This window comes from Triplophysa dalaica, chromosome 23, assembly GCF_015846415.1.
Source record: "Triplophysa dalaica isolate WHDGS20190420 chromosome 23, ASM1584641v1, whole genome shotgun sequence".
Taxonomy (NCBI): Eukaryota; Metazoa; Chordata; class Actinopteri; order Cypriniformes; family Nemacheilidae; genus Triplophysa; species Triplophysa dalaica.
In genome coordinates, this window is record NC_079564.1 from 19,504,191 (window position 1) to 19,524,592 (window position 20,402).

Consider the following 20,402-nt stretch of genomic DNA (forward strand, 5'->3'; position numbering starts at 1 on the left):
CAGCACACGGATCTGAGGCGAGCGCTGCTAACAGCCGCTCCACGTCTCCTAATGGTCCACACGAGGTCAGAAAGTACAGCTCCACGCTCGCTCGCTGGCTTCTGGACTCACATACATAAAGTCACGTGAGTTTCACTGGAGTCATTCTCCATCTGTTGTGATGTTTCCCTACAGAGCCCTGAAACGCCTCGCGTCCGTCCGTACCCAACCGCTCATTTCTGTGTGATCACGTCGCATCTTTAGTCGCACTTTCTGTGGCACTAGAGCACAACGGCAGATTTAACAGACTCGTGAGTTTGACCTTCTGTCTCAGCTGACGGTTCAAGGGTTTAAACTCAAACCTTCTTTATAATTCAAAATGATTCTGTAAACTATTAAAGACAGAAATGTTTCTTTTAAAAAACTTTGCTTCAACTGTGACATCGCTGTAAAGAAGCTTTCATACACAACCTTTAACATTTGGACAGAATGACAGTTTTCTGAATAGAACTATATTCTAAAATGTGCAGTTTTAGAGCGTACAGTGTGGAATACTAAACTTTAATCTAGACATTTATTTCTACGATGATAACTAAGATGAGATGTGATCAGCTTCAGACTGTGACAGTAACTACCTATCGACCGTTAAAACAATACGTTCTATTTAGTTTGAGTAGGAGATGTATAAACACATTTACTGACATACTGCATCTGCCATGTTTTATTATCATGTGACGCGTATGCTCTTTGAAGTACATGTCTTCAGGACTTGTTTTTAATGTTTTAAAACATCCGCCATGAAGTTTAACGATATTATTATATCATTTACTTTATATATTTGACACACATCGGCTACAGCCTCAGACATAACATTAGTCACTCATACTCATTTTGCCTACTATATAGTATGGAAGTAGGTGATTTCAGACGCAGGGATACTGTTTTTATAAAAGTGTGTAGTATGCAGTGAGTGTTTGGGTTATTTGTGAGTGATGTGAGCAGGTGTGTTGTAGTAATCTGCAGTGCCGTAAGGGAACATGTTTCAATCACACTCACCTTTAGTAGCCACACGAACACAATCGATTTTAGTTTCCTGAGAGAGAGAGAGAGAGAGAGAGAGAGAGGATTATTTTTCTGTCACATGACATGTAGTATGTGATCTGTAAGGACAATGCTCAACTGAAGGAACAGAAAACATGTATTATATAAATCTGTCTCCTAAACAACATCACGTAGGAGACATTGAGTATAATCATTTAAATCCATTTATTTCTGTCCAAAAACTGAACATCCGGCCCAGTGATTCCTATTAAATGATTTTCAAATTCTGTATCCACTTTTCATGATTGACTGAAAAAATCTTGATTACTTCTGCTCACAAGATCTGTGTGTGTGTTTAAGAGATTTAGAGAGAGAGAGAGAGAGAGAGACAGCTGTCAGACAGCCATCAAACACCACTGATGGTTGTAGAAGTGAAACGGTGGGCGGCAGCGGCGGCTCACACAAACCCAACAGACACTGAGGTGTTGAATATTCATGCGGAGGACAAGTGAGGTGACGTGTGTTTTAAATCCCTCAATCACACCTGTGTGATGTATTACAGAGCAGAACGCTGTGAGATATCGACTGCAGGACGACAATCTACACAAAATGATCAACACAACACACTCTCTCATCAACACACAGTATATCACTTTGGTGAGGATTTTTGCTTAAATTACACCAATGGTTCAGCATTGGATATTGTAGTGGAGTAGGCGGGGCGAGACCGTGGTTCGAGTCCGGTGAGTAATTGTGAATTAGCGCCAGCTGTGCGCACACCGGCCTCGAATCACGTAGGAGATGGGAGCATATAAAAGGAACGAGCGACCGGACCGTCGAAGAGAGAGGACCGGGCCCGAAGTGTTTGTATATGTATTTATGTTCTAGTGTTTTGTATTTATGTTTTGTTCGCCGGCGGCCGGCTGTTATTATTTGTATTAAATCTTTGTTAAAATGTCTTCCGGTTCCCGACTCCTTCCTTCCCTTTTATGGAGAATTATTACAGATATATTTACTGTGAGATTATTCTCCTCCACAAAGAGAGAAAAATATAACTCAAGATATATCTCCCTCACTTTCCAATACACATGTCTGTGAATGTCTTTTTAAACATCCTGATGTTTTCAGAACCCTGTAAGACACTTTGTAAAAGTCAGCAGAGAGGTGTGTTTGTCATGTGTGCTGTTAGGCAGTCAAAGGCCAGAAGAAGTTTGATGTGAAGTAACCTGTGTGGTGATTCTCCTGAAGCGTCTCTAATAACACTCAGAGCTCAGCTGACCTTCTATGAGCCATCTGCAGGGATCCACACGCAAATATCATCGGTCTCACAAGATTCACACACTCGCACACAAAATGAACACATATTTACAGAGAAAACACACACACACACACTTACACACTCAACTTATACAGTATTCACAGAGGAAACACAAACAAACACACATGCACACACATAGACACACAAGCACACAGAGACACACACACATGGAGACAACGCACAATCACACGCACACAAATGCACACACGCACACAAATGCACACACGGAGACAATCACACGCACACACACACACATCGAGACAAACACACACACACACACACACATCGAGACAAACACACACACACACACACACACACATGAACATACACATGTGTGTGCTCCCCGCAGGCCAAGTGACTCCAATTAGACACAGTGAATAATCAAATGGATGAAGCGTCTCTCTCTCAGAAATAAAGCATGGCCTTTTCATTTGGGTTAATTTGCATCTAAAAAAGAGCGATGGCTGATCATTCTCATTTCCAATTACATTGAAGTGTTAATAATGCATCAGTGAATCACGTCTGAGTACCGGCTCTTTAAACAGCACTTCTCTCTCATTGGCTCCTGTCGTTTCTTCACATCCAGCACATTCTGAAGTTTTCTGTTTCACCAACTATCTTTCTCCATTCTTTAGAAAACATGATTTATTAATGAATAAACAGAGCGGTGAGGATCCTCTGCAGTAGTTGTGTGTTCATTTGTTAAAGTGTATCGCTCTCAGCTCTCTCTAACACATGCAGCATTATCACCTTCAAATGATTTACACAAACTTCTGCAGATTTTCCCCAAAAGAAAAGAAATGAAGTGAGATTCCGGCCGGGCTGTTAATAAGCCAGAGAAGCCCGTGATTAGACCTTGCCAAAACATTCTTCAACTTTGTTGTGAAGAGAATAAAGTGGCAAAATAAATCTGTGAGTTGTAAAAGGAAATAATTGGAGCGGGAGGCAAATGGAAGAGCGTTTACGCTGAAGGTCAGCAGAGTCTCGCCGGGGTTGTGCGCGGACAGACTTTTGTTTTTCTCTACATTACTGTCACCAGGGAGAAGAGAAAGCGCCGGCTGTAATTGGTGGCATTCTGCTAATTGGGAGCAATTAAAGAACAGAAACATGTGAAGAAAACTGAAGCGCTGATTTTAAAGTGCGAGAGAACACACGAGCAGGTGCAGGTCACAAGAGATGTGATTCATCAAAGTTCCACATCACTTGACCTCATGAGAAAACAAACTACGTGTGTGTGAACACCATCATTTTAATTGCAAGAGTCTTCATACAGAAGTCGTCGCAATAAATAAAGAGAAAAAATGGGTTCAGTTGAAATGTTTTCTGCTTCAGCGATCATTAATTATCATCCAAAGATTGTCATTAGTCTTTACACTCAAAGATGAGGTTCACACTGGTGTTAAGTGTGAGGTGAGCAGAATTGTGTGATTGTGTTATTTCTGTGTGTTTTAAACTCTGCTGTTGTTCTCCTGATGGTGTAGTTTGACCTCTCACCCCGTTGGCCGTGCTGACCGCCTGATAGTAGATGCTGTAGCTCTTGTGAGGCAGCAGCGGAAGGTTCCAGTAGCCGTCATACGTGCGGTTGTCTCCCACGGTGAAGGGCAGTGGGCTTTGAATCCGGCCGGCAGGGAACTCTGCTGTGAAGTAATACTGAGAGTTCAGCACGGATGCGTTCTGGAAGTGGATGGGGATTGGATAACACCGCAGAATCTCTGCAGCTCTCCGTGAACGCCGCGGACGCTCCTCTTCAACCACCACCTGATACACACTGCACCACACACACACACACACACGTCAGTATAAACAGTGATATAGTTTTACTATAACATACAGTCATATATACTGTGCTTTATTTGGATTTGAAAATGATACTTGATAAACAATAAACTTCAAACATTTTTTTGGAAAAACACATAAATATCATGTTAGTTTCAATGTATATTTTACTACAGTAGCATCACAACACAAACAAACAAAAACATAGTATTACCACAGTACTGTTTTACAGGTAAAAATTGCTCTAGCTTCAACCCATGCTTTGCTCAAATATGAACATTTTCCAGATAAATTTAAGTTAAGACAAATTTACTCAACCATAGGTTGAAACCGAATATCCAGGCTTTTTTTACCAAGGTACAATCCGGTATTAAATGAATATAATTATCATTCCCATTAATACTTATGTAAGGTATAATCCACAGCTAGCCGTGCATCAAAGGATTTTAATGGAGGCAAATAACCACCTGCTGTGAAGTGGAGGATTATCCCCTTTATACCAGGGTTATTTGCCAAATTCAAGCTTTTATTGATGTTTACGGTGTCATTCTAGATCACACAGATGAAAATGACGGCTATTTTGTCCGTTCATTTTAAATGTAATCAAACTGACTGGAGCTACCCGTGCGTTAACGGCTTTTAATGCACACCTACCAGCCAATCAGAATCCAGTATTCAAACAGACCATGGTATAAGATTATATTTTAGTCATGATTCATGGTTTGACAGTCAATAAATAAAAACATGGTGACTATAGTTAAACCACAGTAACATCAGATTCTGCTACAGTAATCACAGTTTTACTCTGGTAAATCCATATCTTATCCATGTGGTAATTAAAAACATGGATATCACACTTTTACTATAATAAGATGATGGGTAATTAAATGTTTATTTTGAGTCCACACTTCTAGAATTCATATCATTCTTTTTTTCCTCGAATAAACCTCAGAGCTACATCAGCATCACTGATCGAATGCCTTGAGCGAGCTCATGTGATGTATCTCCAGCTTCATGTTTGCTTGGCTTTAAACTGTGTGATCCGCTGGCGTGCCGGCGCTAGACTCGCACCGGAGCCGCAGGTTCACATCTCGGCCAAGAGTCATAGACTGAAGAGATTTAATGAAGTGTGTGAATCCAGCAGCCCGAGGCCTGAGAGAAACCCGCTCCACATCTCATTTCTATCAGCACGAGGAAATGAAAAACACCTCCTATTTCCAGACATACAAAAAACTCAACTCTGACACACAGCGTGATCTTGACTTTCAAGAAAAAAACACCACAATGAGAGAGTGAAATGACAACATGAGCCGGGCTCACGGGCGGCCGCTTCATATGTAGAGAGAATAATGGAATACCAAAAGAAGACCGGAAGGCTTTTTTCTCTAATTCACCAGACGGATGGAGACCTGACGGGGCTCAGAAACCTCAGCGAGGAGATCTTCTGTCTGAGACACGCAGGTTAAATTAAATGGAGTTGGAATTACTGGCGTCCGGGGCACCGAGTCCCTTTATTAGAGCGAAAGACCAGCAGAGACAGAACCTCAGCACATTCTCCTCAAATCTGCTCTCTCTCTCTCCTTCTGTCAGACACAAATTAGCTTTACAAGTACCCAGAGCGAGACTCCATTTGCTCTTTAATATTTCAAACGCCTAAAGGTCACAAAGCTCTTTTAACTCGTCTGAATCACGCTCAGATAGAGAGCGAAACACAGCACACGGACATCATATGTGTTCATCAAACCATAGCAAAATAAAGTCCTGTGGTGTGCTTGGTGTCAGATGGTGAAACACAATGTTGGGAACTGGCATTTACACCCATTATACCAGTGTAATGTGAGAAAACTGATGAAAGTCCAAAGCAGAGAGAAGCGTCAGCTCGACCTCCTGCACATCCGCTCACAGCTCATCTACTCAAACGTGTGATTGCTGTAATTAGCTGCAGATTACTCCTGAGTGAATAGACAGATTGATAATTGAATTAAGAAGGGTTTGGGTTAATCAGACACGGGTGGATTATTTCACAAAGGTTAATAGAATCAATACATTCTGTTGGAGAATAATTCACTAATCATTGACACGATGTTCCGCTGAAAATGAGCTCAGACTCTCCAGTGAAAGAAGGTCAAACATCTGACACAAAACACACATTTAAATACACACGTGTGCTGAAGTAAATGTTGGATTCAGGTGACGCTTTGCTGTTGTGTGATACATTCAATGTCATGAGGACTATGTAAATATATTTGTCAATTTAGTTTATTCATTTACAGGTTATGTATGTTAATGTAAACTATATTTCACTGGCAAAATAAACACAAGTTTAAAATGTAATATGTGCTCATTCAACTTTTAACAAAATATGACATTTTTAAGTTGGTTTGAATAAAAGCATCTGATAAAAGAATACATGTAAATGTACATACCCAACACATTCATGAAATGAAAAATGAAATGTGCCACTAAATCTCAATGAATTAACACGACGACTCCAGTCATCTGGGATTACTAGAAAAAAAGATCTATAAAAAATCATTTCTTAGAAACCCAATTTAAAAAGCTAAATAAGATAATTCTAATACTTCTAATCACATATGTATTATATTAATATACTGTACAGTTATATTATATTCTAATAGAATATACTTGTGTGAAATGCAGTAAGGATGAGGTGTGTGATAAATGTCAGAGATACAGTATGTTGTTGTAAATAATCCAGCTGATATTTACCTTTGACCTTCAGCGTGAGGCATCACAGTGCAGCGGCTATTTAGCAGTAAAAGTGAATGTGATGAAATATTAATTTCAGCCAGAGATGCTGGTGAGAAAAGGGTTGATCACAAGCCTACGCTGAGAAGAACAAAGGGCAGAACTTCAAGAGCATTTCAGTCTCTGAGAGGCGCTGAACACGACACGGGCCATTTCTGAAGATTTACAGCCAACTTAAAGGCCACCCATTACTTTAAAGAGATGACACCGTGTGTGATGTACAGACCCCAGATCAGACTTCAGTCCTGCTTTAATAGCTCATCCTGACACACTTCATCACAGGCCAGAAGCCTGGATCAGAACTTCCGAAACATTACAGGACTAATGAAAAGAATCTGTTTAACAAACAAAAACACCATCATGGGTGCAAAGCCACACTTACAACACTAACACTGTCTGTACTTTTATTATTGTTATTAACATTAAATGTTTCATAGCTTATATATATTTAACTGTGAATATAAATAAAATATATCAATCAAAGATTTGATTATATGATTACGATATGAATCATTAAGGAATCTGTATAATTATTCTGTTTTAAAGGAGTTGTATTGGTTTAAATGGAGACTTTAATGCTGGTTTATGATGAATTCTATTGGTGGGATTGGAATAATGACCAAAACACGCTACAAAAAGACATTTTGTGATGGTTTTATTGGAAAAAGCTAATGGTTCATAATGGTAACCATTAAAATTTCTGTAATTGTGTCTATCGTGTTTCTATCCCTGCAGAAAAAAACATTGAAACCCATCAGAAACCATCACATACTAGTAGAACCATTACAGTTTCCATTAAAGCCAGTACAAATCCCTTTAAAAACATAATAAACCATCATAACTTCTTCAATGGTTTCAATTGGGTTCAATTTCAGGGTTCCTGCCGAAAAAATAAACCCAACAGAAGCAATTACAATAATTCTAAAATAAAATTCCTTTTTGCAGTGTGTTTTATGCATTATTCCAATAGGATTGAATATCCCACCAATATAATCCATCAGTTTCCATTAAAACCAGTTCAAAACCCTTTAAAACCATTATAACCACTTAAATGGTTTCTATAGTTTCTTCAGCAGGGTTGTGCTTTGAGAGCCGTTCATTCATTACTTACAAATAACTCGATTGATTTGACATTCTATCACACTGTGTTTTCTTACACAAGAATCTCCAGAAAATGAATCTAAGATGATGTGGTGCATGCACTGATTTCTTCATTACTGAATTTTTTTTTTTTTTAGAAAAACATTCTATCAAAGTCTTTTAAAGGTTTTAATATTAAGAGAGTATAACTGGTGTGACTGCAGTTAAAGAGAGTAAAAAGTTCTAATCTCCCCCACACAGTCAGACTTCCAGGATCAGCGACCTTGGAAACACTTCCTCTAATTGGCGTGGAGAGAATGGGTGCCATGGCAACGAGAAGCCCGGCGAGCGCTATGTGTGGTCACGGTCATTATAAAGCACATGGGGATGTTTTCTGAAGTCATCACACGACAGGATCACAAACCCAATACAAACTACATCAACAACAACAAACACCTGCTAAATGACCGGAGGAGCTCAGCGTAACCTCCACTGACACCAATTATTCCTCCTCACACCCGCCTGACGCTTCATCGGCTCCTGTGACCGTTTACCAATTACACATCTTCTCCGCAGTGAGCCGGCGAGCCCGACGCTGACGTTTATTCATCACGTCAAGCGCTTCCAGCCCGCACACATCACGTGTGTCAGTTCTCAACATGATCTGAGTTTAATCTGGGACTCGTGTTAGGCGTGACATATATCAACTTAAGCCTCAAGTATTGGACATATCGATCAGTCTCTAGTGTTCAGCAGAACTGATCGCTGTATTTATTCTCTTTCCCATAAATCCCCACCACGATTAATACCCGCTGAGAACAGCTATGAATTCTGGGTAAGAACCTCTGGATTCTGATAATAGGAAAATCATATTTATGTCCTGACAGTCTCACATGAGAAAATGATCTCTGGCTAAACAAAGCTTAGCTTTCATTAAAGAAAAAACGGAATAAAATTCAAAAAGATGCTGTTATCAACAAAGAGTGAGTGTCGTTCAGTGCTTCAAGTCCCTGTGAACCAGAAGTTGCCATAGTTTTTACTTAATATCTGAGGTCACGTTTCTTCTCAAGAAAATGCATCTTGATATTTGTAGTAGAAAACAAGACAAAAACACTTTTGCAATGTAGTGGGCGTGGCTGTCATCTTTTTCTGTGATTTGATTGGATGTATTTTGAAATGGAACTATCAGCAGTCTGACAGTTGAGGGGGAGGAGTTAACGGATGCTCCGCCCAAGCCGTCTGACATATGTGCATTTTCACATTTGAACTAAAGATTATGAGGACACACTGATTTTTAAAAGAGACCCACATTGATCAACTCTTAACAATAAACGATGTAATCTTTCATGAAAGAATAGGAATTGTCATTTTTGATTTCACTGGGACTTTAACTCTCAGGAAAATGTCTCGACTTTCTCATCATGGTGAAATATCATTTCTTCAGATTTTTCTGTTGAATTATGATGTTCTCAACAGACTGCAACAGTTATGAACATTATAAACGTCTTGAAGCTCCATAAAGACTATACAGTGTCGCCAGTCTTTGCAAAATTTAATAAAATCTTGAAGGAAACTACTATGAAATGAGAATGAGAGGCAATAAAGCGGCTGAAGTGGTCCTCATTTGGGAAATCAACATGGAGTTTCCTAACAATCCATCCAGTAATAAAGGTGCTTATTGTGTCACACCTGCTCTCACGACCATGCTCTGGTTTGTGTTGTGTCAGTGTTCTCCTGGGTCTGATGCTGTGACACCGCCCATATTATCATGTCATCACGTCTCCCTGAAGGTGCACGACGTGTGAAGGAACCCGTCCACAATACATCGCTCCTCTAGAGTGGAAAAATGCCTTTTCTCTCTGAGCCAGATACATGACGCCCGGGGGAGGAAAGACGGAACGATTGTGTCCAGAAATAGAGGAGAGTGCGGCTGTTTCACGCTCCACTGCAGCGCACAGCACACAAAGCTTTACATGAAACGGCGGATCCCGTCTCCAATGGCTTCTGGAATCCGGCCGATGGTTTGTGTACAACGACAGGCCAGCGCAGGCCCGGCGTGGGTGAACGCTAATCTCTCTATTGTGTGAGATCCTGTATTCATGCGCCAGCCTGCGGTCATCAAACATCAGTGCATCTTTACTCAATAACCCAACACGGCCAACGTGCTCCCGCCTTCAATTACCACCAGTGCTTTTATTCCCAAACCTTTTGATTGACAACCACAGAAATCCTTTCTGGAAGCAATCTCAGGGTATCACAATGAAACATCTGCTATGTGAGATTCTTTCCTAAAGCAGATGAGATATTGTCAGCGTGTCATAATTCACGCCACTCTTTTCATTTAACCTCCATTCACGTGTTCTGAATGTGTAAACATCACAAACACCGTCATCAAAGGGATTTTCACTGATCTGATCTGATCTGATCTCACTCCTCCTCAATGTCTGTGGGAGTCACAGGTTTACTCTATTGTAGTGAGATTGACACTGGACTGATTGTATAATAACACACACACATAGTAAATGTAAGGTCGGGTGTAAAAGCGGTCTGTGTGTTTATCACATCTGCACTGATGTCATGATATTCAGACGTGATGTTTTGAATGATACACCTCGATCTTAATCCTCTTGTTAATGTGCCATCTCACGCTCGTCGGCAGTAAACATCCTTCCGTCATATTTCTGCTCATCAACATGTCTTGTGTTTCATCAAGAAAAATCTACATCTGGCCAATCCCATCGCTGGTGCTGGAAATGACAGGAATGACATCATCACCAGGGAATCATGGGATCAGATCCATCTTCTCTTCATCACGGCTGAAAGACGCTTGTAAAAGCCTCTCAGGTCTCTTTTGTCACCTGTCTGTCCACCTCCATTAAAACGGCCTCACGCCAGAAGAAAGTCAATGTGCTTTTCAATTTTTCACCATTGAACTGAAAGCGTGAAAACACAGCGTGTTTAATTCATGCTAAAGTGCAGCGTGCGTTTCCAAAGACAAGAGCCTTTTTTATGATGTCATGACTTCTGCAGCTCATACAGTACAGACTGAAGTGAGATATTAGACTTGGTATGTCGTGATGTAACGCTTGAGAACAGAAGGAATGAATGTGATGTTTGATCTAGTACACACACAAACCAAGAGAAGAAGTTCCCTGTGTGATATACGCACGTCAGTTTGTTACACAGTTGTTACACACAAGAGTCTAGACATTCCCATGGGTCAAATTTGGATGGATTTACATTTACAAGTCGATTCCATGAGAACACATACACTACATATGTTCATGTGTCTGTGGTCTCAAACAACATCTGAAAAAGAAATGTTTGTTGAACTGAGCACAGTGAGCTCTGCAGATGTCAGTCTGATATCTTCTGAAGAGAAGACTCCGGATCAAACATATCAACCAATCAAACTCCAGCAACACTAAACAGCTTGAGCTTCAGAACCTGCCGTTGTGTTTGTGAACCCACAGCTTATCACAGATAATGTGTGTGTGATGACGGACCTGACGGGTGCTCCTCTGCTCTGAGCCGGTTTCAGCAGGACTGTCACGGTGCTGTCGGTCTGATTCAGAGGACTCTCCTGCTCGTACCCGGGCATACGGGGTGCTGTTCATCATTCACACACACACACACACACACATTGAAACATTCAAAGGTGATGTCATGTTTATGATGATTATCAACAGAAAGAACCAACTCATTTGCCCCAGTGTTTCCATTCCAAACACAATATTTCATTAGCAGCGGGTGACGATGAAATTGGACCGAACAGCTTGCTTAACAAAATATTATATTCATTTTTTCTGTGTTTGTGTCTCTTTTTCAATGAAAGTATCATGTATTAGCCCCTTTAGACCCCGCGTCCCCTGGGATGGACATCCCTGCATCTGTCACGCATAATGTCTCGGGTCTAACGGGGTTAGAAGAAATCTCATGTGCTGAGATGTGTGTTGCCATATGAACTAGAAGTCAGTAATGAGACTCATTCTAACAAACTGTTTCTCACGTGTGTGCATGTTTGACATCAGATGAACACGTGTGTGTGTGTGTGTGTGTGTGTGCGTTTATTTCTGCACAGTCAGCATGGAAACACTGGAGTGTACACACATCAACAGTTAGCTCTGTTGCCATGGAAACGGTGATGCTCTTACGTGATATCTTGGTTGTGAACTGGGTGATGACGGGTGGTCCGTAGCCCTTGACCGTGCTGGCTCTGATGGTGAAGGAGTACGTGGAACCAGGATACAATCCCACAAACACATGTGACGTCTCGTTGCTGAACTTCAACACCTTCCCACTCTGATTGGCCAGATTAAACTCGGGGTCAAATGAGCTCACGGCCTTATAGAAGATCTACAGGTGAAAGAGAACAAACACATGATGTCACACATCACACACCCTCTTGTGTCCTAACCCCACACATTATATGTTCCTCTCATCACATGATATTAAAAAAGATGTCCGTCAATCTTTCATCCAAATAGAAAACATGTCTCCCGATTCTACATGATTTGGAGCAGTAATATTTAGGTTAGAAGCATCACAAGAGAGATTGAATCTTTTCTAAAGGGCGAGAGCGGGGTTTTGTTCTGGATCTCCAGTCGAGACGCCCCACGTTTCTCTTATAACTTAATGAAAAGTAGGCGAGGGGCTTGATTTAAATAAATCATTCAGTTGCTAATGGAGAGCCGTCTAATCTCACTCTAACACATTCAATTTAAAGACACAATGGGAACGATGGGGGGGGGGTCTGGGCTCATCAGGTGGGAAATATCATTAGTGTAGGACAGGCAGATGGAAGGACAGAAGAAAACACACCACACAACTACACAATCTCAAACACACACACATTCACGTTTGGTGGTTTTAAACATATTGAACATTTCGGGCTGATCTCAGATCCTTTCTTAAGGTCTCAGGCTCTGATCACAGACGGTGAGGTGATGTGGACCGGGACGTTCTGTACTGATGAATTCACTCTGAGGTTTTGAAATGTCATGGTGGAAGTCTTGAAAAGTCATTTGAGGCAGAAAGCTTTTGTTTCGTACGCTCTGACACTTTCTTAAAGGAGACCGAAGTGACAGAACGTCATTTCAGAACGTGAATCTGACAGCTTAATTGCTCAAATTTCCACAAATGAAGCTCGGCAACAATGAGTCCTTTGAGCGCTGCATTGTTCAGCCTCAGTGTGAGTCACACGTCACACAAACACACTGAGCACACACTGTGTTATCACAGCTCTAAACATCACACATATAAACCAGCTTCATTATACTGCACATCAACTGGACCCGAGACACGGCGGGAGACAGAACACGCTTCACAATCATTTCATCGAATGATCTCATGAACTCGAAATGATTCCTTCATGAGATGGACCATAAATCCAAGATCTCAGGTATTTCTCCTACACATCAATGCGATGAATATGTTTGCTTAAGTCTCATGTGTGTCTCAGATATTTCTCCTGAGAACAAAACTCAGAAATGTGTCTTGACAGTTTGAGAAGAGATGTCAACAATGAGCGTGTTTACATGCACAGTCTTGTGCCGATTATGCTTAATAAGCTGATTGTCAGCTCATGTTAACATGTTAACACTTTTCTTTTATCGGGGAAAGCTCATAAACGGCGTAAGCAAAAGCCCATCATCAGATGTACACAATAGTAAAAGTCCCAAACAGATGTCACTGTAAAATAACGTATAAAAGTCTGTTCTGGGATCATGCAGTTGATGTAGAAACGATAAAATGAAGAACTTTTGTTGCATATGCAGGTACTGCAGACATGAGAAGAGATATAAAAATGAATAATGACTAAACAGACTGTCGTCGATGACATCACTGCACGGAGAAACCCAGCAAGTCTCAAACTTCTGTGTTAACGCCGTTTTCTACGTAGCCGGTTTATTACATTGCATATAAACACGTGAAAACAGGTTTCTTTTTAACATTTACATTTTAAGTTGATTTTTGATAGATATCCCTTTAATTTGTGCATGTAGATGCACTCAATTTGTCAAACTGAGCTCAGATTTGTCTCGTCTGTAATCAAACATAAATATTATTGAAGATCTCAATATCATTTACTCAGATCCAGATGATTTCACCTCGCCAATCTACATTTACACCTCCAGACTCTTCATGTGTTTACACAATAACGCTTTCATTTCTCAAGAGCCATTTTAGGAGGGACATCTGAGACTCAGTTGATTCTTAAATGAGACACAGAGCGAAAAGTCCAGAAGTCCATAAGATCCTCCTATGTGAACATCTGTGATGGTGAAGAGTGGGCTGTATGTGAGTTGCTGGGGATTTTCTCTCTTCTGAAGCTCTCTGGCAAATGATGAACATGATCAAATAACATGAGGAGGAGTTGATAAGCTGCTCACAATAAAAGCAGAAACATGTGATGAGAATGTAAATCAATACATGCGAAAGAAAAAGTATGTGAACCCTTTGGGCTTACTTGGATTTCTTCATAAAATGTGTTCTGATCTTCATCTAAGTCACAACAATAGAGAAACACAGTCTGCTTAAACTAATACCGCACAAACATTATACGTTTTCATGTTTTTATTGAACACAACATGTAAACATTCATAGTGCAGGGTGGAAAAAGTATGTGAACCTTTGGGTTTAATAACTGGTTGACCCTCCTTTGGCAGCAATAACCTCAACCAAACGTTTCCTATAGTTGCAGATCAGACCTGCACAACGGTCAGGAGAAATTTTGGACCATTCCTCTTTACAAAAGTGTTTCAGTTCAGCAATATTCTTGGGATGTCTGGTGTGAATCGCTCTCTTGAGGTCATGCCACAGCATCTCAATCGGGTTGAGGTCAGGACTCTGACTGGGCCACTCCAGAAGGCGTATTTTCTTCTGTTGAAGCCATTCTGTTGTTGATTTACTTCTATGCTTTGGGTCGTTGTCCTGTTGCATCGTCCATCCTCTGTTAAGCTTCAGTTGGCGGACAGATGGTCTTAAGTTTTCCTGCAAAATGTCTTGATAAACTTTGGAATTCATTTTTCCATCGATGACAGTAATCCGTCCAGGGCCTGAGGCAGCAAAGCAGCCCCAAACCATGATGCCCCCTCCACCATATTTCACAGTTGGGATGAGGTTTTGATGTTGGTGTGCTGTGCCTTTTGTTCTCCACACATAGCGTTGTGTGTTCTTTCCAAACAACTCAATTTTGGTTTCATCTGTCCACAGAATGTTTTGCCAGTAGTGCTGTGGAACATCCAGGTGCTCTTTTGCAAACTTCAAACGTGCTGCAATGTTTTTTTTGGACAGCAGTGGCTTCCTCCGTGGTGTCCTCCCATGAAGTCCATTCTTGTTTAATGTTTTCCTTATTGTAGATTTGTCAACAAAAATGTTAGCATGTGCCAGAGATTTCTGTAAGTGTTTAGCTGACACTCTAGGATTCTTCTTCACCTCATTGAGCATTCTGCGCTGTGCTCTTGCAGTCATCTTTACAGGACGACCACGCCTAGGGAGTGTAGCAACAGTGCTGAACTTTCTCCATTTGTAGACAATCTGTCTTACCGTGGACACATGGACATCAAGGCTTTTAGATATACTTTTGTAGCCCTTTCCAGCTTTTGTGTAAGTCAACAATTCTTGATCGTAGGTCTTCTGAGAGCTCTTTTGTGCGAGGCATGGTTCACATCAGACAACGCTTCTTCAGAACAGCAAACTCAAAACTGGTGTGTGTTTTTTATTGGACAGGCCAGCTTTAATCAACACATCCAATCTCATCACATTGATTGGACCCCAGGTTGGCTGACTCCTGGCTCCAATGAGCTCTTGGAGAAGTAATTAGTCTAGGGTTTCACATACTTTTTCCACCCTGCACTATGAATGTTTACATGTTGTGTTCAATAAAAACATGAAAACGTATAATGTTTGTGCGGTATTACTTTAAGCAGACTGTGTTTCTCTATTGTTGTGACTTAGATGAAGATCAGAACACATTTTATGACCAATTTATGAAGAAATCCAAGTAAGCCCAAAGGGTTCACATACTTTTTCTTTCAACTGTATGTCTGCTGTTAGAATGAAGATGCTCAGTTCTTCTCCACACATGAATCATGTCTTTTCCTGCCCTTCCAGGATTTCAGCACATTCCTGATGAGTCCAGCGCTCGGGAATCTTCTTTCTGATTATTATTTCAACTTAAGAATCTTAAACTGCCACTGAAACACTGAACCCGGCCGACAGCAGAGGACAGATGAGTGAAGAGCAGATTCATGAATGAACCCCAGAGGAGCGTTCACCACTCACACACACCTGATGGAGCGCTCCGACATGTTTCAATTAAGTATCTGAGGCTTCATTATACAGATGTTTCCACTAGAACTCCTCCAGAGACATAAAGACACACACGTACACATACACAACCAGTCCATTATTAATGAATACATCATATCATTTAGTCTTGAAAGAATTTGATAAGAAATGTTTGAGTTGACATTGAGATCTTCAATAATATTGACTTTTGATTGCAGACAAGACGAATCTGATCTCAGTTTGACACATTGTTGACATCTCTTCTCATCACCTGAGAATCATAGGGCTCTATTTTAATGATCTAAGCGCATGGTCTAGGTGCACTCTGGGCGTGTCCCAATTGTACATACAGGTACGGCCACCTTACTTGTGTATACATTTGTGCGGTCTCAGGCCCGATTCACATTTCGCCTCTTTTCTGCGTGCATACTCATTATTTTGAATGTAGATGCGTGCCAGGCACACGCAAACAGGCGACGACGCGCACAGTTTTCTAGGCGCATCAGCACCACATCGTGTAGAAATAGTTCACTTTTAGACAGAACGCATCTTTTGTTCCCACAATTTCATTTCTGAAGTTTTTCATGTCTAATACATACATGGGCAACTTATAACACATCAAAGACACAGAAAAACAAATATTCGCACCATATGACCCCTTGAAAGCACGCGAGCAGATCATTTACTGGACAAGCAGGAACCCACCAAAGCTTCCCGAGGTGACATGTAGACATTTTTATATTTAGGTACACAATAATACTCTTTTACATTTTCATTGTTAATTGTTTCATATTTAAAAATGTTTTGTGGACCCGTCCAGAGGTGCATTTTCTAATAACGCGCTCTTTAAGCAAGAACAAAATATTGCGCCATTGACTTAAGAGCAGGTTTGAGTTGGTCTGTGGAGCAGTCTATTTTCAGTTCCTCAGAATAGCAACACCCCAACAATGTGCCTGAACACACCTCATTTTTAGATTAACACACGCCCACGGTTGCACAAATGAGCGCAATTGCATTTGCTATTGAAACAAAGCGGGGCAGGATGGGAAAATGAAAACTGTGTCGGGCTGAAACTAGTAAAAACACTTGCGCCACGCCTTGCGCTTGGTGTAGTATAGGGCCCTTTAAGATTCATCTGACATTTTTGTCAAAATTATTGATTCACATTTCTAACCCTAACCCTATTGATCTACAGAGTCAAATGGAATGCAAAAACTTAAAAGCTTGTTATTTCAAAACTGCAACGCAGATAGAACCTTATAATTCAAGGTGAAGATTTGTGAGATTTAGGCAGAAGTTTCTCTTTGCTCTCCTCTTAACTCTTCTTGATGTCTATGAGAAATAACAGAGATCTGAAGAGATAAATGCTACAGATGTAATGTTACCTCATACTGTTTGATGATTCCATACGTCTGAATGGGTTCTCTCCATCTGAGAGCGATCTTCTCCTCATATGTGCTGCCCTGGATTGACTCGAGAGGAACGGCTCCCGGCACTACACACACACACACACACACACACACAATCAGACTAACATTTAAAACTGTGCAGCAACATTCTCCTAAATGATTTAACAAATCAACTTCCTTCAGGGAAAGGAGTGAAATTCCTCACGCAAAACACCACTGGACTGTTTATTTCTCCTTGACCTCAGATCAGTGCAGAATAACTGACTTTAGTTTGGCCGTGACTTCAGTTGGCTTGGTGTATTTAGAAATATTCTTCACAAAACATGTTGTTCAAATGGACTTCATTGTCTGATAAAACTAACACACTTGTCATCATGAACCCGTGAACTCATTTATACGTGCAGATAGAATTTAGTTCAATCCAAAATCACTTTAGATCTGATGAAAATCTTGTGTATTTATTAAAAGCAAATTCAAAAGAACCAAACACACTCCCAGACAAATGATTCAAACACTTGTATATAAGTGTGCTTGATGTTTCATAAATTCTTCTAATCTTCAATTTGTTGATGTGGCTGTTTGTGAAAATAAAGCACTAACCGTCCTCGTCCGTCAGAACGTTGAGTTCTTCACTTTCTTTGACGCCCTCGGGGTTTCTCAGTACGAGCTTTATACTGACGTTGGTGAAGGGCAGCAGGTTCCTGATGGTGTGTTGAGGAGAGATGCTGAGAGTATCGGTACATTTCTCCTCTCTGGTTTCTTCTTTAGCGTTCAGCGTGTAGCGATACTCCACCGTCAGACTGTAGTTGTGACAGCGCGTCACGTTGTAGCCGAACGGCTCCCAGCGAACGGTGAACTGCTTGGATTTGATATCGATGACCTGCAGCCGTCTCGGGCCATGCATGGGATCTGAAAAATCACATTTAAAATCATACATTAAAGCTTTCAGACGTCACAAACTCAGGCTGTCAATCAATCTTTCGTCAAGACCACAACCAGCTCATATTTCACCACAAAATCAAAAAGATGCAAGAAATGATGTTATATTGTCATTTAAAGCTTACAGTCAAATATCTGAACGTTTTCCATTCTTCAACTGAACCTCTTGTTTTCCACTCTGAAAAAACAACTAGTGGAAATTACTTCTATTATTGTGTTAATTTCCATAGTTTTCACACACAGTTTTATTTATTCAATTTTAGTGCTTTAGTAGATTTTATGAAATTAAAAGTTTAAAAATACTTCATATATTTATGTTCCTCTTTTTAACAAATAACGTAAAAATACAATCTACTAATTTTGGTTGTTTATATTTTCATTATTTTGCTGAAGTAATTTTATTTGAACATTTTTATTTTGTTAAATTAGTCAAATTAGGTTTACTTATTTATTTTGTGTTGAGACTACATAATTAATTAGATATAACAACCTGGGCTATTGATCTGTAGTTCCCCAGCATGCTTTGCATCTGACTGCATTAGGAGATTCATTTTCCAGATTAACTGTCATTTTAAGTGTTTTCAGTAAAAAGAAAGACTTGTTCGTGTTTTGTGTTCATTTATCTTTGAGGTTTTTAGTGGTTACCATTGTTCAGAAGAGTGTTGCTTGTGCCTCGTCTGAGGGAGGCATGAGTTTAATCATGAGGTGTGTTATTGAGCAGTGACTGTGCTAATGTCAGTACAGAGAACACCAGTCTCTCCTCACATGACCAAATCTGTTGTAAAAAAATAGTATATTTCAATATGAAAGTAAGTAATCCGTGAAGTTTGAGTTAAACACATCATTTACTTTAATATCACTTTGAATAACATTTATACTAAATGTGAGTTATTTAGTTAAATTGACTTTATTCGGGTTAGAAGGTTGTACTTGAATTATAGCTGCAAATTTTACTTACAATTTTTTTGTGCAAATTGTTATGAGGATTTTATAAAGGAAATTTTACAAGTAATGTTTTTCATCATGTTTCTGTATGTCGGTGTGAAGGTGTTAAAGAGAGCATGTGAGACGCTTCTTCAGCAGCAGATCTAATGAAAGCTCTTCTCTGGATCCCGCTGGACCTTCAGCTCTGATAATACAATCAATTTCCATTCTGACTTCAATTTAAGAAGCGTTTGTGCGGAATGAAGCTCAGCGTTTCACTGGGGCTCTCCGGCTCACATTCTCTGCCATTACAGAAGCAATCTGCTGTTTGTGATGAAGAACAGAGAAACTAAACCAGCTCCAGAAACATTACAAGACACCTCACACAAAAGCCTTTAACACTTCACACCCATGAAATGAAAAGGAAGAAAAGCATTAAGGAATCACCCGGAGTCTCCTCGGCGAGCAGAGAGGACTGAGCTTTATCTGATCATTAAAACAAGAGTTTGAAGAGCTGTGGCCGTGGAAAAGAGACCCACGGCTTTAAACCGCTCCTCTGATATTCAGCTTCATGTTCTGACAGCAGATCAGTCTTAACAAGACACAGACAGAACAGTAGAAATACCTGCACGTGTTCATTAAACTCAAGTCGCACGTACATATTATTAACCTTTCTAACCTGTAAAAGTCTTGTTAAAGGCAAAATAAAATTGTTAAAAATGTGACAGCGTGTGTGAAGTGAACGTCTGTCTGTCTGCATCAAATGATCAGATTGATGCTTAAAGAAAAGTATAAAAAATACACCTAAATTCTGTGCAAAACCGAATTATTATTTTGTTCTTCGAATTGAACGCTGTTGTTTTTTCTTCTATAAA

The 20,402-nt window shown here is 40.2% G+C and overlaps 1 protein-coding gene across 16 annotated transcripts in view; it reads right to left on the reverse strand.

The window, feature by feature from the left end:
* Positions 1-20,402, reverse strand: part of ptprma (protein tyrosine phosphatase receptor type Ma) — a 176,272-nt gene that overhangs the window by 66,366 nt on the left and 89,504 nt on the right. For all 16 annotated transcript variants that reach the window (XM_056738552.1, XM_056738554.1, XM_056738558.1 and 13 more), the window contains exons 8-13: positions 18,265-18,573; positions 17,641-17,750; positions 12,118-12,319; positions 11,470-11,572; positions 3,833-4,106; positions 1,036-1,072 (exon numbers count right to left, since the gene is read on the reverse strand). In XM_056738552.1, coding sequence (XP_056594530.1) covers positions 1,036-1,072; positions 3,833-4,106; positions 11,470-11,572; positions 12,118-12,319; positions 17,641-17,750; positions 18,265-18,573 — 1,035 coding nt within the window. The remainder of the gene's footprint in view (positions 1-1,035; positions 1,073-3,832; positions 4,107-11,469; positions 11,573-12,117; positions 12,320-17,640; positions 17,751-18,264; positions 18,574-20,402) is intronic.